This window comes from Monodelphis domestica, chromosome 1, assembly GCF_027887165.1.
Source record: "Monodelphis domestica isolate mMonDom1 chromosome 1, mMonDom1.pri, whole genome shotgun sequence".
In the NCBI taxonomy this organism is placed as follows: Eukaryota; Metazoa; Chordata; class Mammalia; order Didelphimorphia; family Didelphidae; genus Monodelphis; species Monodelphis domestica.
Window position 1 is genome coordinate 556,017,327 of NC_077227.1, and position 22,802 is coordinate 556,040,128.

The window sequence follows — 22,802 nt, forward strand, 5'->3', positions numbered from 1 at the left end:
GCTCATTGAATCTCAACAAGAATCCACTTAGGACTCTGAGTCTGTTAATACCAGGTTTTTCTTTGGTCTTCTCAGAGTTAACAATCTATAAAACCACAAAAGATATTCAATAGTGTTTCCCAAGTTGGAAAGGGAAAACACTGAGCTCCTTCAGATCTTTCCCTCAGAGAGAGGGGCAAAGATGTTACCTCCTCCAGTCCTGAGAGTCTCTGCCAACTGCCAGAGACCAACGCCCAACTGCCAGAGAGAGTAATTGACAAAGAAAAATAGCTATAACTGTCACATTTGAAATTAACATGCTCTCTCAGCTCTGCTTCAAACTCCAGTTCTTTCTTAAGCGACTTTACTTCTTATCCCATAACTAATAAAACAATATTTATTTTTCTACTATCATCCTTATAATACTCACTTGAGTATTTTAGAAAAGCATTGGCATATAAATATATGTATTATGTATGTGTATATACACATACATGCCTGTCTAGATCATCTACAGATCTATCTATTGACTGAGGCAATATTCATATTTGCTCTTCTCCCATTAAAATACTATTGTCATGCTTCATGTATATGCAACTCCAGGCTCATGAAGAGTATGACCTTAGAACATAGGCTCTGGCAAGTTCTACTAAGCTGGGAAGTCTTTAGGTAAGGGCATGGTGATGAAATACATGTCTGAGATGAAATGCATGCCCCTAACAGCTGTATATGGTTTCAACTCCAGGAAATATCATCCCCCTTCCTGGATAAGTTAATCACCTGCAATCTCATCTTCATGTGACTCAGTTTTTGATAGCAACACTTCAAATTATGAGTGACCTAAGTTTTAGGATTAAATATGCTTCTGTGTTCTAATTCTTTATAAAATAGTAAAACAAGATATGAATATGACAATTAACTGCTCTGGTTATCAGATGATGTTGATATATGCCTAAAAAATTATTCCTGTATTTGAGTTATTTGGAATTTTTTTACTTTTTTAGAAATGGACTTTAAAATATCACTTAGCATTGCTTTATATAGTAACTAAATATTTTTACTTTAATAACCACAAATAAATATACAAATTACTTTTATGCAATGATTTATAAGTATTACTCAGTTCTGAGGAATTGAACATTTCCTATATTGCAAGAAAACTGCTTCCCAGAGGCCAACAGAACACTCAGCTGTATCTGATACTGCTTTCAGGAGAGAAAAGCAAACCAAAACACACACACACACACACACACACACACACACACACACACACACACACACACACACACACGAGGATTGATGTAACAATATTTTTCAAAAGTGAAAGAAGTCTCCAAAGAAATCAGTTAGGACAGCAACAAATTAAATATGGTTGCTCAGTTTCTCCCTTTTGAAAAAAAATTTTTTCTTTGATAAGTGTTTGTTTGTTTGTTTCTTTTTTCTTTCTTTCTAAACTTTGCAAGGATTCTAGAATAGTGACTGGCAGGGAAGTAGGGTATTTTCTATTAACCCAAAAAATAATATATCTAAGACAGAACTCTGTTTATCCCTCCCTCCCCCAATTTTTCCCATTCCTATCTTTTCTATTATTGTCAAAGACACAAACACTCTCCAAGTCAAGCAGATTCACAACCCTGGTGACACCCTACCCTAATCATTCACACCCAACCCACATCACCCAACTATTATCATCTTGTTAATTCTACCTTCACAGCATTTCTCCTACACAACTCCTTCTCTTCCCTCTTATAATTACTACCCCAGCAATGATGCAGGCTCTCAACTGAAGGTAGAGTATTTCAGTGGAACCTGGTTGGTCTTCCTTGTGAATTTCAAAACTACTCAACCCTATTCAGACCATTCTTTAGAAGATGGGATTTAGCTATTTCCTGATCAATAACAATAGAGATACTTGGAATAACAGAATCAGGTCTTGGAAACTACAATCTCCACCCTACTCAGGGTAACAAGATCAGGAAGGGCTGCAGCAAAACTCAAGATTTAATTATTTGAGAACATGGCCTTCACCAGACATGTGCAAAAGGGACAGACCTCTGGGCGGTCCTACGTCAAGCTAGAGCCACCACTGGCACATGTGAGAGACAGGAAGTGAGGTAGAGGACAGCTCAGGAGTTCTGGGGACTGCCAGGTGGAGGGAGAGGGAGCCTGGTGCTTGGAGTGGAGGAGCCCACAGACTGTTTCTCCATTTTGGTCACGTGAGTGATAGGGACTGATCTCTTTTCTTTGCCTTGGCTATCCAGGGCTTTGGACCTTTGGCTCAGCCTAAGCAGAGTGGGTATTTAAGCCCTATTTCCTTCTCTCCCTTTTCCCTTTCTCTCTCTCTCTCCCTCTAAAATTTTCTTCCTCCTGTTTGTAATTAAAACAACATAAAAAAGGTTGACAGCTGACTTGAGTTTTCATTTAGGAATTACATAGCTGAATTCCTTGGCGACCTTAAATTAATATATATCAGTCTTTCAAAGTGATTTCCATATCACACTCTGTTTTATGTCTCTCCCAACTTCCATTGAGCTGTGTAGCAAGGGAAGGTAGAAGTTGCAAGAATGATTGACAGTTCTTAAGACTTAGAATCTTTCATGAGCTGGCTGGATCAGAGTTCAAAGGAGCAGTTTTCCAATGGACTCAGTCTGGAACTGAAAGTGAAGAAGGAGGTATGTAGCTGAGACTCCATGAACAAACCACCTATCAAGTAACTGGCCTTTGAGGATCAACTGGCTGAGGGTGAGAGGAAAATCTCCAGTCTTCCTGGTGGATGGGGAAAATACCTCTACCTTGCTGGGATCATCTGAGGACATCACAACTTGGATTCCTAATACCTGACCAACCACTGACTCTGTGTGTGTGTGTGTGTGTGTGTGTGTGTGTGTGTGTGTGTGTGTGTAAGATTCTGGGTTTACTGTGGGACTTATTCTTAATAGTCTTTAGTTAAGATAATTAGACAATGTAAGTTTAGATAATCAAATATAGTGGGTAAAAAGTCAGATGTACTCTTACCCATATTCCTTTCCCAACATCTTCCCCTTCTCTGTTAATAAACTCAAGTTATTTAAATGTGATTTTCCCCTTGTGTATAAACCCTTTCCCCTCTCCTAAAATTCCCATAATAGCTGACAAAGAAGTTTGCCTAAAGCACAGGCCCCACCATATGATACCACTCCTCCCAATCCCCACCTCTGTCATAAACTCTAATGGTTCCCTATTACCCCCAGCATCAAATATAAAATGCTATTTAACATTCAGAACTCTTTGCAATGTGGCCCCTTCCTACCTTTCCAGTCTTCTTACCCATTATACCCTCTCATGTAAAGTCACTCTCCTGACTTCATGCATTTCCACTGGCTACCCCTCATTCCTGGAATGATCTCCTTCCCTTCCTTTCCCAGTGTGTTCCTCTCCTTAGCCTCCCCTACTAATGTCTTCCCTCAGGGATTACACTTTTTTTACACTGAACTGTCACAATTGAAATTAAAGTAAACAGAGGTATAAAGCTTCAAGCATGATCAATTTATTAGACAAATTCAAATTTTCCAATAAATAAGATTTCAGTCTCCTCAACAAGCTAAGAACCTGAATAAGAGTTGACAGATATTTTTATAGACAAAAAAGCATCCAAAAATAGAAATCAACAGTGTCATATATAGGGAAAACAATATAAGTGTGTAGAAAATCTGAAGTCTTGTAGAAGTGGGGGACAATATGATTGTCTGGAAATAGGAATGCAGCATTAGCAACAACTTTTCACTAATAAATTCTGATTAAGGCAGTCTACCCACAAAGCTAGTTAGTGGTATGTAGATAACAAACCAGTCTAATTTGAAGGACAGACTTCCTTGAATTGATTTACAGGAAAATTGAAATTCTAAATTTAGTTCAGACATTAAAATGTGATTTAAGCAGTTTTACAAGATGAAGATGGTATTGGTTGGTATAGAATATTGATTTAAAAATGTAATCAATTTGATTTTCTCAGTATGTGACATGGAAGTACATTGTTATTTGTATGTTATTTCTCCCAAAAGAATATTAGTTCTCTGAGGATGAGGACTATGTTTTTTGCCCTTTTTTAGGTATTACTAACTTTTTTTTTTAGCGTAAGGCCTAACCCAGAGTCAGCACTTTATGTAGTATTGTTAAGTGACTGGCTTATTATCTTTGCTCCTAGATTTACTTTAGATCTTTGAGCTTTTGTAGTTTAAGGGGTAGGAGAACCGCAAAGAGAGGGAAAGAATCTGACTCATTCTATAACTGCTCCTTATAACTCAATTATGAGAAATTATCCCCTGTACAGGTGGTCAAGAGCTTATATATGGAACAAAGATGTCAAAGTTGCTTTATGACCTGAATTTTAAATTTACCTTCTCATTTTATTAGGTTAGATTCTGAACCCTAAAAGCATGCTTATAGGTACAATGAACATATTAATGCTAATTTGGAATCTTTTGTTCAGCACTTCATATATTAGAATGTCTTGCATCTATGAGAAGGATAGGCAGATAATTTCCTCAGGCTAGAATAGGCTCTAAAATATAAAATAAACATTTTCTCATCCAATCAATTATGCTTTTGGGGTATTAAGAATATAACAATTAGTTAAAAAAGAAAGCAGAAGCATTACTTAATGTTGACATTAAAAATATCAAAATAGAATAAGTTTAAAGGAATTTAAATTTAAAGATATATTTTTTCTTCACTTCTTCCTAAATAATTATAAATCACTGCTAACTAAAGCTGAATTAATGTATCCTCAATTTTTAAACAGTCAAAAGTTTATTTCTGGGATATAGACTGTGTATAAACATAGGGCCACCAGAGCAATTTGGTATCAAAAGATCTTATATATAGGTTTTCCCCTGAATTCACCTTTGATTTTTTAAAATAAAATGGCAAATGTTTTATTCATTCGGCTTTGGTTGTTAAAGAGCTTATTAAAGGGTGTTCCTTTTCTTATCAATTCCAATGTCCTGCGGTATTTCCCTTCTCTCCCTGGCCTCACAACAAAGCAGAATGAAAACAGAAAGAAACATAATATTACTGATTTATGTAAAAAACCTTTACTTTTTCTTTCTCACATCAATAGTTTTTCTTGTCCAGCTAGCTAGCAAGTTTAACGAAATATTTAGCTCTATTTCCTATCAAATATTTAGGTGCTAGTCTTTTTACTAATTAATTTGTACTGACTGGTTCTTAGGAACACCACTCACAGGATCAACTATTTTGGCTCTCTGAGAAAGACAACTTTCCTAAAAGGTCTGGGATTAGAAATCCAAGCTAAAATGGTAATTACATAATTTAAAATTTATAATGAGAACATGGCAATATTAAGAAGGCAGCATGGCAAAATGGATAAAGTGGTGAACCACAGCCCTGGAAGAGTTGGGCTTGAATTTCTCTTAAGACACTTAAAATCCAAATGACCAGGTAAGTTATTTAACATCTCTGCATCCCATTTTAATATCTTTGTATCTCATCAGTTACCTTATTTGGTAGAGAAGAGTGTAACTAATGAGAAAAAGTACATAAAATACTTTGCAACCTTTAAAATGCTATATAAATGAATTACTAATATCTTGTTATCCTTTTCAAATTAGGTCAGTGGAGTTCAGATAGAAATGTTCTTGAGATAACTTACTGCATTATTGTTCTTTTATGTTTAATGTTCTGCAGAGCCTGCTATGCAGGTAGAAAAAAGTGGCCTCTTTCTCTAAATGAATAAATGTATTGGATATAATCTCATCTTTAAAGACTCATTGAAAGAATCTTTGAAATAGCTTCAGAGGCAGAGAGGATGATGGGGAAGACAGGAACACATCTGTTCCCATATGGCACTCATTTTTTCCACTAGATCTTTATATTTTGAAAGCTTTTCATTCCCCAGAATTTAGAGATTATGAGTATATGCCATTGTATCATTTATTAAAATAATCTTAAATTTTAATAAATCAATGTTATATCCAGGTGATTGAAGCAAAAGTTATTTTCTGTTATATTCCAGTTCCATTACAACTTATCTGTTAAATCTTCAAGGACATTTCAAAATCTACACTTGTAGTATAGGAGTTTTTCATTTGTTAGTTTAAGAAAGGCAGTGGAACAATTATTATTATTATATAAGCATTATTGATAAATTAATACACTGATATTTATGGAGAAAATACCTAAATAGTAGATATTTTAATTTGTAGAATTCAAGAACAGATAATTATTACCATAATGTCTTTCTTTCAAAGCCTATGTGTATATGTATATAAATATATATATATGAATATGTGTATATACCCACATTATATATATTACACAATACATATAAATACAATATATAATTAAAAACATAAACACAAAATATAAACATACAAATATAAAATCCTAAATGAAGAACATGGTTTAATGTTGAAAAGAAATAAATGGAAAATTACTAAACTGGTCGTTTTCAAGTAAACCCTTAATCATTTAATTGAAAGAAAAGCTAGGTAGTGCAATGAACGGAATGCTAGGCCTGGAGTCAGGAGGACCCCTCCTCTTAACTCAAAACTAGTCTCACATACTTATTAGATATATGACCCTGAGCAAGTCATTTAAACCTGGTTGCCTCGGTTTCCTAATCTGCAAAATGAACCAGAGAAGGAAATGACAAACCATTATTTTTCCCAAGAAAAACCCAAATAGGGTTGCAAAGTGGCAGACATGACCGAAATAATGGAAGAACATCAAATGCTTATTTATTCTTCATTTTCCACTCAAATACTTTTCTAGACTGTTCCATCATGACCTAGGAACCTCTTCCCTGAAAGATCACGTCAGCCTGGAATTTATACCTTAACAGTACTCTGTGCTTCTAGGAATCCTTCTCCTAACTGAACGTACCTAAAAAGTGCCTTCTCTCTTTCCTTCCCCAGTTTTGAGCTTCTTTTTGTGTGTTGTCTTCCCCACTAGAATCAAAGTTCCTTGAAGGTAGGGTCTAATTGTCTTTTCCCTTTCTTTGGTATCTCCAGTGCTTAATGCAGTACTGGTACAAAGTAGGTGCCTAATAAATGTTTATTGACTAGACTGGGATCTTCTCCATAGTATGAAACAAATTTCCACTAATTAAAATACCAGGCTAGGGACTATATTATACTTTATCCTGTAAATAACAGGGAATCTCTCAAAGTAAAAATTCTACTTAAATAAGATTTATGTTTACTACTAGAATAACAGAGATCACCATTGTGGAAAGGAAAACTGAATCAAGCTTTGGGCTTTTCTGCCATGAGGCGAAGGAGACAACAGTTGGAATGTTGTAGAGAAGATATTGACAACGATGACAGTTGGTGGGGAAGGGGAGACTTGGAGAGTGACAGTTGCTCTCAAGGACACTCTTTCCTGGCCCTGGCATGCTCTCTTCCTGTCTCTGGATATAAGTACCTCTATTTCTGGATTTTTCCCAACTATGTGCTCTACCTGGATTCCTGTGATCATGTTATCGAACAAAAGGATTTAAGGGGAGTGGTTTGAACTGTAAGGCCGATCTTTAGGGCCTTAGCTCAAAGACACAGACCCAATCAGCTCTGAAAGGCAGAACCTTTTCTTCCTCTTGCTGTCTACTGCTAACGACTTTGAACTTAAGAAAGCTAGCATAGATTAACATAGACAGGAATAAAAGAAACCCTCCATCAGCCTGTGAGGCTTGGCCTCAGCTCAAAAGCTGAGAGAGATTCAAACCCAATCTGAGGAAAAGTATAGGGTAATCCCTCTTTCCTCTACCCTGACACTTTCCCAATCCAAACTTGTTATTAAAGTCATCTTGAGTTAAATAACTTATAGTCAGATAAGAGGAGGACTGCATTTCAGGGAGCAGAACCTAAGGACAACCATTCAACCATGAATGGTCCTTATTGGACCCTTGCCAGGTGACCTTGGTCTGAGGGGAAGCTTGTCCCTCAGGAAGGTCTGCTTACCTAATCTGGGGTATCTTCAACATCAACCAATAGAGAAGACATCTCCTCAGGATATCATAGTTTTGGCCCATTTTTCAGAAACCCCATTTTTCACAGTCTCTCAGCAGGAGGTATCTCCCCTTTTACCTCACCAGCATCCATATTCCCTTTATCCCTTCAACCCCTCCATTCCCTGTACCTCTTCAACCCTCACAATTCCTTTAACTATTACACCATTAAAATAAAAATAAAAGTGACTGTCAAAAATAATCAGTATTAGACAATCGATAATAGACATAGATATATAAATCTGAAGTCGACACTATAGCAATTAGCTAAAAAAGGGACAAAGGAGAGAAAGAAAGAGATATAGAAAAAGCAGGGAGACACCAATAGAAAGAGACAGAGATAAAGACAAACTAACAGACTCATACAGGGAAGGAGCAAGTGATGAAATCCTTTTTTCTTTTCCTGAAGCTTTCTAACTCGTTTTTAAAGAACCAACATTAAGTTCTTACATTCTTTGTGTTTTTTCTAAAATAGGTTCTTAGGGAAATCTTTGTTTTTACATGGCCTACATTTATTCCTCTATCTTTTTTACTCTTCTCTCTCAAGGAATCCACCTCTTATTCAAAAAAAAAAAAGAATTAAAAAAAGAGGAATAGAAGAACGACAGAAACAAAAAATTAAACACATTGAAGAAAATCTAAGTGTGCATGGTATCTTACATATGTGGACCATTATTTCTTAATAGAAATAGAGGGAGGCATTATCTTATATATCTTAATTGGGGCCAAATTTGATCTTTGTATCATAGAATTCAGTTTTGAACGTTTTGTGGTGGTTCTTTCCAAGGACAATGTTGAAGTTTGGGGTACACTGTTGTCCTGGCTCTCTTTGCTTTGCAACAGTTCACAGGAATCTTTCCATGTTTCTCTCTATTCATTTTGTTCATTTCTTGCAGCACAGTTATATTTCAATATTCTATTATATGTACATATATATTTTGTTTAGTGATTTCCCAATTTTACTCATTACTACCACAAAAAATGCTGTATTTTGTAGCATGTGTACATGGAGTTTTCCTTTTTTATCAATGATATTCTTGGGGTTTATATATAGCAGTGGAATCTCTAGGTCAAAATCTGTGGCTAATTTAGTCACTTTATTTGTGTAATTTCAAATTGATTTTTTAAAAGGTCATATAGATTCATAGCTCCATCTACAATGAATTTGCTTATCTTCCTGTACAATTCTTCCATCACTGACTATTCCCATCTTTTGTCATCTTTGTCAATTTTACGTTATGAAACTATGGAATGAAACTTCAGGGTTGTTCTTAGTTCTTTTTCTCTCATTACTACTAATTTGGAACACTTTCATATGGCAGGTAACAGATTACAATTCTTCATTTGAGAAATTTGTTTATATGTTCTAGCTACTGTTGATCTTTTATATATTTCTATTAGTTGTCCCTATGTTTGAACTCTTCACAGATATAATTAATACAATCCTTTTCCTGATGATCTTTTTGCTTCTTATCCTTGATGCATTCATTTGTTCATGCAAAACCTTTTCAATTTCATAAGCAAATGTTTATGATCTGCATCTTGATGCCTTTCACATAATTATTTCTCTAATTTGTTGTTTTTTCACTCAGTATTTAAGATTTGATTATTATTAAGGCTCCATTTAAATGTCTTTTGTTTGCTGTCTCCCTGAAGTGATTATATATAGAGTTAGATAAATCTAACTTCCTGCATTATTCTCTATCTACATTGCATTGTTCTTTAATTAAGGTCATAGTTTAAAAACACTCACCTTCCACCTTGGAATCAATTGGTTACAAGTCAGAAGAGTGGCAAAGGCTAGGCAATAGGGGTTAAATGATTTGCCCAGGGTGACACATCTAGGAAGGGCCTGAGATAAAATTTGAATCCAGGCCCTCCCATATTTAGTCCTGACTTTCAGTCACCTACCTACCCCAACAGGGTCACTTTCAGTCAATTAGCTCCTGTAAACCTACTGGCCACTGAACCCTATAAGAATTGGAACTTTTAGCAGAAATGTGCATCTATTCCATCCCTCCCTACCAAAGCTTCTTGTTCATTCATTTAGTTGTGTCTGATTCTTTGTGACCCTATGGTCCATAGCATGCCAGGTCCTTCTGTCCTCTACTATCTCCTAAAGTCTGTCTAAGCTCATGTTTTTTGCTTCCATAAGGCTATGTATCTATCTTCTCCTTGTGCCTTCAATCTCTCCCAACATTAGGGTTTTTTTCCAGCAAGTCTTCTCTTTTCATTATGTGATGAAAGTATTTAAGCTTTAGCTTTAGTATAATCTATATTTTTCCCTTATATTAGATTTATCTAATTCTACTAGAGGTACATCAACATTTTCTACTCTGTGTTATTGACTTTTGGGGGGCAATTCGGTTAGTTTTTCTTTTGTGAATTTAGATGTTATGTCATTTGGAGCATATATCTGATACTGATATTAATGCATTATTTAAGATTCCTCCAAGTGTAATGTAATCTTTATTTTAATTAGTTTTACTTTATTTCACTTTAATTATTTATTTCAATTTTTAATTCTTTATTTTAAAATTTATTTTAATAAGTTATGATTTTTACATTTTTGCTCTGAGAGCAGGATTAAAATTACTGATATTTTAGGTTCACCTGATATATGGAAAAATTTTGTTTCAGTTTCTCATTTTGAACCTATATAAGGCTTTGTTTTTTAGATGTGTTTCTTGTTAGTGACAGGTTGTAGGTTTTTATTTTTCTTATCTAATCTGCCATTCTTCTTAATCTATTTTGATACAACTTTATTCCCACAGGCTTTCTTTCTGAAACCCTTCACTTGTTTTTAAACCATTTTCTAGTTTTGGAATTTTACTTTCTTTTCTCCCCTTTCTATTATTTACCCAATTCTTTCTCTTCCTTTTCCTTCTAAATTGTTAGTTCAAGATCCTTACTCTCATCCCAACGTCTTTTATTTTTGTTAGCCCCCCCCCCTTTTCTGTACCTTTACCTAAGAAGGGATTTCTTTACCTTATTCTCTTTATCAATTTTCTTCCCTTTCTGTCTAATTTGGACTTTTATTCTGATTAATGGCCTATATTTACTTAGTCCTTCTTTAATTTCTTAAGAGTTCTTCATAGAATTAAAGCTTCTGAAGCACCTAGTTTGAGTTCCTTTCCCTTTCCCTTGCCACCTCATTAAGGTTTACTAAAACTTTGGGCTGTCTGCATTACTAGAATGTCTCAGTATCCCCCTATTAGAGAGCCATCCCTATTAAACTATTAATATATTTTTAAAGAGGTAAAGGAAAAAGAAAAAGAGGGATTGAAATATATCTATAAAAATGAACAAATATATTGAAAAGTCTAGAATATATATGCTACCATAGGTAGACTAAAGGAACATAGGCTGGAGGAGGAGGGTGATCTTTTTATGTCTTCTCTGGTGTTATGCTTCTTTCTACCATTTTGCAACATTCATTGTTCATTGTTTTGTGGTTTCAGGGTAATCATTTTTTTACATTTATATTATAGTCACTGTATATATTGATTTCTTCAGTATGCTTACTTAACTGTAGCAGATTGTATAAATCTTTCCATGTTTCTCTATATTATATTCATCATTTTTATAGCAAAATAACATTTAATTAATTCATGTGCCACAATTTGTTGTCATTCTCCGATTGTTATTACTTTCTTTCCATTTCTCTGCCACCATAAAAGGTGTTGCTATAATAAATACAATTTTCTTGTTATCAATTAATCCCTCCTTGATGGATATCTCTGGCAAGTAATTCCTTGAGTGTAATCTTTGGCCCAAAGGTTATGGATATTTTAGTTACTTTGCATAATTCCAAATTATTTTCTAAAATGGTTATACTAATTCACAGTTCTACCAACAGTATAATAATACACTGCTCTTCCCTTACTTCCTCAAATATTGACTATTCTAATCTTTTGTCATCTTTGCAGATTTTCTGGTTGAGAGGTGAAAAATCAAGAGTTTGATTTTCATTTCTCTTATTAGTGCTTTAGAGCATTCTTTCACATTATTGCTAATAGTTTGCAATCTTTTGAGCAATATTTGCTCTTATTATTTTGCATGAATGTATTGGAGAATGTGGGACAACTAGTTAGTGACAGGGCAGCTATCAGAGTTCAAATCTAGCCTGAGCTAATTGCTAGTTGTGTGACCCTGGGCAAGGCACTTATCCCTGTCTGCCTCTGTTCTTCATGTGTAAAATGAGATGGAGAAGGAAACAGCAAACCACTACAGTATCATTACTAAGAAAATTCCAAGTGGCATCATTTAGAGTAAGACATATTTCTGTTAGTTGTCTATGTTATCTTGTATACCAAGCTTTTATCTCAGAAATATCACATACTTTCCCCCAACCATTCTCTTTTCATCCTTGTTGCAGTTTTATTTGTGCAGAATCTGCCTTTCAATTTCAAATAATAAAAGTTATGTTCTATTTCACCTATAGCTTCAAAATGTATATGATCTGCTTTTCTTCTAATTTTATATGGTATGATTTTTAAAGTCAAATATCTATTTTGGATTTATTGTGGAATATGCCTAAAGTGTTGGTCTAAGTCTAATTTCTGCCAGATTGCTTTCAAGTTTTCCCAGAATTAAAAAAAATTAAAAGCAACCAAACAGGGAGTTCTTTGCTAAATAATTTATGCTTTTGACTTTACTGAACATTGGTTATTGAGTTCCATTGTTTTTGATTCTCCCTTGTCTGGCCTATTCCATAGATCTATTTCTTTATTTTTTTAACAGTATCTAATGATATTGATGACTACAGCTTTATAATGTATTTTCAGGTCTAGATGTGCTGTTCATCTTTCATTCTATCCCTTTCATTATTTTTCTTGACATTCTAATTTTTTTCTCCAGATTAATTCTGTTATTATTTCACTGAGCCATGCAAAGTATTAACTTCATAATTTGGTTGGTAAGGTATTAAATGGTAAACTTAATAATTACATTTTAGTAAATTTGGTAGTATTGATATTTTTATTATATTGTCATAACCCTGACATTCCCCTTTTATCCAGTTTTTTTGTCTTTACCATTGTAGATCATGCTTCATGACCTCTTTTCTTTGGTATGTCTCCTTTTCAGAATTTATGAGGAAAGCAATAATGATATAAGTATTGACCCATTATAGAAATTACCCTATATCCAAAATCATGCTGCATAAATCTATTCTTAATTTCCCCACAATTACTCTTCTTTCTAGTTGCCATACAATCTTATTTCAGGGGCCATATCCTCCCACCTTTACAGATGTTGGTGCTCCCAGAAGTTCCAATTTCTCTTCCCTTGAAGAAGAATTTTGAAAGAAGAATGTCTCAAAAGACTTGGTCAACCTAAGCACTAATTCCATTCCTGCTGCCTCACTTCTCCCACCCCTCCTCAGATTAGACCCATTTTAAAGTACTTATCTCCCATGGAAGAAATATTTACCTCTTCTTGACAGACTGTCAGAGAGATCTGTTTCGTTGAGCCCTCCCACTTCATTCTTTGTTTCAAATTCACATTTCTGGTACATCTACTATTGCCTTGTGGCTTCCTCTTCCTGAGGAGAGACTATGGGGATCATCATCTCTACATCTTTAAATTGTGAATCTGATTAGTGTACATTATACATTCCCCTCTATCCTCAACCATTCCTCTTCCCATTTCTGTACCCTCTTACTTTGTAATTTTGTCCCATAAAACAAAATGATTTGCCTATAGGGGTAGCATAGGGGTTAGTCAATTGGGTAACTATCCTTTCTGCATCTAATTCTCAGATGTCTTAAATTCTACTTTATTGTCTTTTGTATTAAAAAAAAACCAAGGACAACAAAAAAATCTTTAACCGCACTGGTCAATCTTTCTATGCCTTTAAAAAATCAATCTTTAGAAATAGGATAACTTATTTGATGACATTCTTTTTTTTTCTTCAAAGTTGTATGTATTTACCTTTTAATTTTTTTAAAAAAAAGAATGTCTCAATTGCTTCTTTTTTATTGAAATTTCATCTATTTTTTCACTGATAATTAGGCTCAGATTTGCAGGGTATATTATTTTGTGTGGTATCTTGAGCCCTTTCTCTTTTCAATACATATTATTTCATTTCTATCAGCAGTTTTTAAGCAGTCAAAGAAGGGTTTTTTGTCATTCAAATTTCCTTTCTTCATATTTGAAGGTCTTTCTCTTGGCTGTTTGTCACTGAAATTTTTAAATTTATCTACTAGATTTCTTAAAGTTTGAAGTATATGTTCCCTTTACCTTCATCTTCCCTCTCCCCACAATTCCCAAGATAATTTGTGGAATCTTTTCATTTGTGCTTTGCTTTCTGTATTCAGAAGTTCTGGACAATTTTCTTGTATTATTTTCTGAATTCAGTTTTGTTCTTACTTTCAAAAAATTCTCATGTTATTCTGAGAGATCTTTGATATTTAAATTGTTTCTTATCATTTTGCTTTAAAAACAGTGGCTTTTGCTTGCATAGAGATCATGTATCTTTTAGCATTATTGCTTTTTGCTTTTCTCCTGCCAGAATGTCCTTCATATTTCAGTTTATTTTTATTCTATATCTATTTTCTCTCTTTTGGTTCCTTGGAAAGATGATACAATATTTTGTTATTGTTGTTATCTATTCTGCTAATTATTTCTGCCATGTAAATAATAAGTCCTCACATAAATTCTCTTCTGACTTGTTCCTTTATGATTTTAATTTCTTTTTTGAATTATGCTAGAGTATTTTGTTATGGCCTATGTTCAATTAGGATTCTGCAAGGGGTCTGTGCTATCATATTTTGGTTCAATTCCCTTTATTTTATAATATTTATTTATAGAAGCTTATGACATTTGGGGTATTTTAGAACTTATTTCTTTAGATGTTAACATTTTTTTCTGCTGGCTTATCTGTCTGTGCCATAAGGTTTTTTTTTTTCCTTTTTATACCCTTTTAAATGAATGTGTTTTCTTATACTCAATAAACAATAAACATGAGATATATTCTCCACATTTTATGGTCATAGCTCTATAATAGGTAAAAATGTAGTTTCCTATAGATCATCCTTCTATGTAACTTCTTTGGGACTTAGTTTAATCCTCATGTAGAACGTAGGGTTGGATTGGATTCCCTTCTGGCTCTAAATCTATACTACTATTATCCTTTAATTGCTCTTAAAGATTAGGTGGTAAATCAATTAGTTTGATAAGATAGTCCCAGACCTCAAAAAGCTTAAATTCTAATAAGAGAAGAGAACAAATAAAAAAGGGAGTTGAAAAGTAGAAGACAGGGGTGAGATATCTCTGTCAAAGATACCTATACTGATGGACTAACTCAAAGGGGATGCTCATCAGCATATTCTAGTCTAGAAAACAGAAGTTCTTTAACACCTTAGTTTTTTTTTTTTCTTACAAGGCCTATACGTTATGATGATCTCTTTTTGGAAGCTCTATAGAATTCTGCAGTTTGATATAATCAAGACAATACAATATATAAATAGGAATGAGTATAAAGAGAAATTCATCATCTATAGGATGCACTTTCATTGCAATTCTCCATAGAAACTATTACATATGCATTAACATGAATGAAGAAAACTCACGTAAATTTCAAACAGAAGTTAAAAGACTAAAAAAAACACCCCACACATGAAGTAAAAAGTTATTTTCAAATTTAAAAGTTTTTAGAGCAAACTTGAAAAGATGGAAAAACAACATAAGTTTAATCTGTATTATTACAATATTTTGACTTCAAAATACCTCACCACCTAAAAGTTATTTCCTCATAAAGTCAATCACTTCAGTTAAGGAAAAAATGTATAAATTGAGTAAAAATCAGGAATGATCTCATAGGTTGTGGCAAAAGGTTGAAATATTTGAAGACAAAACCACTATTTAAAACATTACCTGCTGAAGGCTGGACTTGAGTTGGTTCTAGTTCAGATTTTGAGGCAGAAGTCTCTGTTGTAGACTGAAGCTGTTGACTTGCAACAGAAGGATAGAGTCTCTTCAGTACTTTTTCAATGAACACTGGAAAGGATAGTCAATTAAAAAAAATAAATAGTTTTGTCTAGATTATACATTCTTTTAAAATAATAATTCATATTCTAAAGAATTGAAAGAAGAAATCAAAACTATAGTTATGAAAAATAATCTAAATCATTATTTGATATGCAAATTGAAACAACTTTGAGATATTATCTTCCATCCATCAGATTGGCTAAGATGATAAAAGGGGAAAATGATGAATGTTGGAGGATATGGTAAAACTACTTGGTAGAATTGTGAAGTGATCCAGACTAGTGGAAAACAAATTGGAATTTTGTCTAAAGAATTATAAAATTATGCATGAATACCTTTTGATCAATCAATACCTCTATTGGGTCTTTTCTCCAACGTGATCAGGCAAAAAGGAAAAGAACATATATATTGTAAAATATAGCACATTTTGTGATGGCTAAGAACTGGAAATGTAGAAGATGCCCATCAATTGGGGAATTACTGAATCAATTGTGGTATATGATTGTGATGTTATAAGAAATGATGAGTAGGTTGATTTAAAAAATTATTTTATTGATTTTTATTTAACTTTTATCCTTACATATTATGTCAATACAATTTTTACTAATCATTTTCTGACATTTTGTGATACATGTTCTCTCCTTCCTTCCCACCTCTCTCTTCTCCCTAGATAACAAGTAAAGTGATATAGGTTGTACATGTGTTATAGAATATTTTCATGTCTGTCACATTATGTTTTTTAATCTCCATTTCCATTTGGTCCTTTCTATTCCTTAGGAAGTTGTTTTCTTTAATGCATTTTTGTGCCTCCCCTTCCTTTTGGCTTATTCTAGTTTTTAGGGAGTTATTTTTTCAGTGAACTCCCCCCCACCTCAAGTCTCAATTTGAAGAAAATATGAGTCAGTTCTCTTATTATTTGGCTTTTAAACTTCCTTTCAAGTTCTTCTAGGGATTCTTTTGGGGTCTGAAATCCTTTCACATTTTCCTTTGAGACTTCACATGCATCTATTTTGGTATTGTCCTCTTTTGCATAGTTTGGTCTTCCCTATCACTAAAGCAATTTTCTAAGGTTGGGATTTCTTTTGTCTTTTGATCATTTTTCTCATTGTTTTTCCCCATTATCTTATTTAACTGTTGAAGTTCTTCTCTGTGCCTGAGGTAGAGAATGAACTGCTACAAGTTTACAGAGTACTTTTCTCTGGTATTTGGGGAAGGTCTGGCTGCTCTTGTTTCTCACAGTACGTCATTTGAGGAGGTGGCCCTAATGGCTTGATCTGAGAAGGTTTTAGCTGTTTTGTCCAGATATATTCAGCACCCTGTATAAAGGTCCCTTGTTGTTTCTCGGTTGGTCTGATCCCTATTCTGGGCTCTCCTCCTCAGGTCCTCTGCTGACACATAGGAGCCAGTAGTTTCCTGCAGTTCCCAGTCCCCTGCTTGGTTTCCCTGTAGCCTCAAGACTGCTGCCAAGTGGGAATGAATAGGTTCCTGCAGTTCTAATTCTATCTCTCTTGCTCCCTTGTAGCCTTAGGGCTTTGCTACCACATGAAAGTTTGTAGGTTCCCTGCTTTCTCTACCTGTATAGAGTGGCTCAGGCTGAGCTAATTCCTGTTCTGTACCTTTGTTGCCTCTGATGCAGTCATAGCATATTCTCACAGAAGTTCTACTGGTTTTCACAGATGTTGTGCCAGAGGGGCCACTCTCTTATCTTACCCCACTGAGATATGTTCCTCAAATTTTCCTTTATTTTGAGGTGATTTGTGTGTGTGTGTGTGTGTGTGTATGTGTGTGTGTGTGTGTGTGTGTGTGTGTGTGTGTGTGTGTAGGGATTGGGGAAGAAGAAGATCCTTTACTCTGCCAACTCCTTGTCATACTGTGAAAAAAGACACATATCACTTACACTGGAGAAAAAATTAATGGAGGAAGAAGAGAAATAGTAAAGTGAGCAGAGTCAAGAGAAAGTTGGGACAAATATGTTGAGATTTTTTTTAACTTGGTTTGTTTTAGTTTTCTTTCTCAACTGGATAGGTGAAAACTGTCAAAAATGAATAGATCTTTACTCCAAATTAAGTGTAATTAATGATTAAATACTAATTTTAAGACTTTTTTGAAAGAATAAATAAAAGTTAGAAGCAGTTCTACACTGAAAAAAAATAAAATGTAGTTAGGAATATAGGATATATACACAAACATTATAAGTTCACTTAAAAAACATCAGAACAAAGGATTACTTGGCAAATGTATTAATTGGAACTTATTAGTGCTTCTAAATACATAAAATCAATTTAATTTAATACACATTTATTAAACACTTATTACTGACAGGTACTATTAAGACCTAGGGATACAAATAAAAAGAAAAGAAAAACAGTCTAAGCCCTATTTGCCCATAATTCAGCCCAAGGATGAAGGTATATAAGTACTTCAGGCTGGAGATGGCAATCTTCGGTAAAACAGCATCTCAGTGAAATCTCGAATCTAAATTCTCTTTGTCAGGAGGTAGGTCCTCTGGAGAGAAGGTTAGTAACTGCATTGATCGATATTCTTTAAAGTTACTTTTCTTTAGAGTGCTGTGGATCTTGAATAAATTGTTCTGGTTCTGTTCACATCACTTAATCAGTTCATACTTTCCAAGATTAAAAAGATATTTTTTATAATTTCTAATGGTGAAATGATATTCTATTATATTCATATACATCAATAGTAAATATGGTTGATAGCAAGAATATATTAAAAGTTCACATGAGACTTCTCCATGAAAGCAGAATTAAGGTTCAAAATTAGAACTCATGCTAACAACTTCACTGAACCAAATCAGATATTTCCCCTTCTCCTTCACCCCATATTATTCCCAGGAGAAAGTAAGTGATATGATTTCCAGAATACATGTACATCTTTGCAACTCTCAAGCTAGAGCTTATCATTTTATAACAAATTTTGACAATGCCTGAAAATGGAGGGTGGTAAATAAGGTTTCAGAACTAAATATGTGTGTGTGTGTGTGTGTGTGTGTATATATATATATATATATATATATATATATATATATATATATATAAAATTAACTGGTTTGTGTAGCTAAAGGGAGAAAGGAAAGGGAATTAGGAAATAACTAACAACTCAAAACAGAGACTAAAACCCTTATAACGACCTATAACTAAACTAACTCCTTAAATTATTAAATAAGATTGGGAGGGTTTGATAGGAGCAAAAGCCAAGAACCAAAGAATCTCACACAACTGGAGTCCTCTTGGGTCAAGCTGAAGTCCCAGTAAGAAGAGTAGTTCTGCAGGTCCACACAGGATCAAGAGAGGAATGATGATTAACACACACTGTCCACCAGTGTGAGGTAATCATTCACTCAACCACTCCTTCAAGATGGTCCAATTTCCTGGCAGCTTCAAAGTCTTTTCCCTTCAGAGAGAGCCAACCCCACTCCCTCTCTGTCTTATTCTCAAACTGCCAACACTCAATCTCAATTGCCTCTCAGCTCCTCAGTGCTCTTGGAATGTTGACCTAGTCTTTGCCCTGTGGGATCTCCTGCTTCTTGCTTTTGCCAAAAGCTAATTCTTACAACATGCTTATCCATTTTTATTATCTAAAAGATCTACCACCCCTTAAGCACTACCAATAGTACACTATGTTAATATGCTATGATATTTATAGTATTTTCAAAGTTAATTGTATTTATTATGTTATTTCTTTGAAAATTCAGATTATTTTTAATATTCATATTCTATCTATTAAAAATTTGATTAACCCAAATGACCTATTTTCTAAAAGTAGACATTAGATTATACTATATGAACAAGTACAGCCAAAACCAAGTATGTAAAATCCAAGGGGACATTTCATAAACAAAAAAGCTTTGGTTGGAAAGGGAAAGAGGAAACAAAAGGAGAAAGGGATAGGGAAAATTTTTAAGCAGGCAAGTTGAAGAGGCATTATGTTTCTCATTACATTTTCCCCAAAATGCTGAAAAGTATTTTCTATAGTTTTCTACCTCTCTCCTTTCTCTTTAGGTATCAAAGGATATTTCTTTCAAGGTTCCTTAGGTTTAATCAAAGATTTGCAGAACAGATGCTAAAATATAATTATTTTGGTAAAATCAATGATGAACTTTTATAGGAAGCTTGGTACTGACTTTCAGGGAGTCTTCTCACTTGAGAGTTCCTTATACCAATGAAATCACAAGTCCAGTTTGCTATCCATAAACAATAGTGTATCAACATAGTCATTTTTGACAAAATAAATGTAAAGACTAAGAAAATACTTTTAATGTAAAAAAGAAAGGCGTATAAATGCAGAAAGTTCTACATATTAAAAGAGACCTTTTCCTTAAGAAAGTTATCAACTTAAAATGAAATGGTCTATACATTCTAACAGTAAATATGTTGAATGCTTCAATAACTAAAATGTTAACACTATATAAATTAGCAATTCAAAAATTTTTCCATAATAACTATAAACTTACTGACAGTTTCATTTGAAGACTTTACCATGTCTAGTCAAGATATCATAATTTTTATTTTTTTTTATTTTTCAGATCACATATAGATAAATTTAAAAAAATTAAAACCCTTATTTTCTGTCTTATGTATTGATTCTAAGACAGAAGAGTGGTAAGGGTTAGGGAGTGGGGATTAAGTAACTTGCCCAGAGTCACAAAGCTAGGAAGTGTCTGAAACCAGATTTGAATCTAGGACATATTTCTGGACCTGGCTTTCTAGATACCATGAGCCACATAGATGCCTCTGTAGACACTATTTTTAATAAATGGTTTCTGACATTTTGTGATCCATTGTTCTCTCCCTCTCTCATTCTCTTCCCCTGTCCCTGAGATGACAGGTAATATGATATAGGTATTATATATGTGCTGTCATGCAACACATATTTTCATGTTCATAAGTCATTTATACAAGATAACCTCATGAAGGAAATAAAGTGAAATATGGTATGCTTCAATCAGACTCCCATTATTTTCTTCTATAGTGGTGGACAGTCTGTTTATAATTTTTAGTTCATGTTGATGTACACCAATTAAATTATTTACACAGGCAGTCCTATTTATTTTATAAACCTTTTCTGAGTTTTTGATCATTAAGTGGTAATATTTTGTAAAATATCTATCAATATTACCATACTAATCATATAATAACATAATCTAATGGTAGTATTCTTATTATAATTCTTATAATACTAGATAGTGTTTCAGAAAAGCTAAAAATCAAATCCTTGTATACTATGTAATCTATAATTGTGGAATTTTATCCTGTCTATTATTATATATATCATAAAAAGGCAAAGAAATTATATTTAAACAGTAAATCAAGTTATTATAGAGCACAATTCCTACTCTTAAGATAAAGAGAGCATTTTAAAAAAAGACAATAAGAATCTCATAAGAATCTACCTGGTATGTATGATTAATATTAAAAATAAGAATAATTTTTATTAGAATGCAAATCAAAACAAATCAGCTTAAATCATGACAAATCATTAGTCTGACAAAATTTTTTCCTATAAAGCATTCTTCACAATTTAGATAAAGGTTTTTATATTGAAATGTACAGACTATGAAAATTTTTAAAAAACAATTTAATTTGATGAATTTCTAGATTAATTTCATAGTTACATTTATGTCAGTATTTGTAAAATTGCTTAGAAGTGAACCCTTTTCAAAAAAGGATCTTAATTATGGAGATTTCTGATGCCCCATATTAAGAAAATAATCACCCAAATTGGGAAACATTTAAATAGCTTAATTTACCTAAAACAACTTCACATATCTTAGATATTTTCTCCAATAATATGTAAGATGATTTTAAATATGTACATAAATATACATGTGTCATTTTAAAGAGAAAAATATTTCTAGATTTTTAAGTTATTCAAATGAATTTGAACCAAAGTAATAATAAAAAATAAGACTACTTCAGTTAGGTCCAAAAGAGAAATAAATTTAATTACTATTAGTATTCATAATAGTTATCAGAGACTAGCCTGGTATCACCCCCAAACATCCGAAACAGCTCCAAAATCAGAAGTAGACCATGAAAATTTATTGGCAGTAAGGAAGCAAATCCTGAGAGGCAACCAAGAAAAATAGCTGAGTCAATGACCTCAGAATCACAAAAGCAAAATAACTGACTCTTTAAGTTTTACAAAGTCTTATAGTCATTATCTCATTAATGTTTCAGAACAACCCTTTGACTAAATACTAAACACTGGATACTAAATACAATGCTTATTCCCATTTTGCACATGTGAAAATTGAGCCCCAGTTTTCATGGTCTAATAGCTTCCATGAAGTATAACTTGAACCCAAGTCTTCCTGACTCCATTACACCATGGAGCAACTCTTAAAAAGCAATCTAGCTGGCTGCCATGCTTTGGAAAGGCTTATTATTTGTGTGAAACAAGAAAATCAATCGGAGACAAGACACTAGGAAAAAAAATAAAGCGAAAGGCACTGGGAAGAGGGCAACAGTGATCATAAATCTTTACGTCATCAGAGATATTAGCATATTGGCCATTCATAATAAATATTTGTTGAGTGAATAAATGAAGCAATGAAAACAGCAGATTTTAAGAGGCAAGCAACAGATACTCTAACAGCAAAGATGGAAACCAATAAGAGAAAGGGAAGACAAAATAATTGAAATTTGGGGAAGCAAACAACTAATTACACTTTAAAAATTCCTGAAAGCTTGGTATGACAGGCAGTTATACTCATGATTCAGGTATGAACATATGGAGGCAAATATTATCACCTATACTTCAAAATGCCTTGAAGGAATACAGTATCTTTACATATGTGGGGGGAAGGCAG

General features: G+C 33.5%; 1 protein-coding gene across 3 annotated transcripts in view; it reads right to left on the bottom strand.

Annotated features, from left to right (window-relative positions):
- Window positions 1-22,802, bottom strand: part of ERICH1 (glutamate rich 1) — a 114,514-nt gene that overhangs the window by 66,228 nt on the left and 25,484 nt on the right. For all 3 annotated transcript variants that reach the window (XM_007476215.3, XM_056813394.1, XM_056813395.1), the window contains one exon: window positions 15,860-15,982. In XM_007476215.3, coding sequence (XP_007476277.2) covers window positions 15,860-15,982 — 123 coding nt within the window. The remainder of the gene's footprint in view (window positions 1-15,859; window positions 15,983-22,802) is intronic.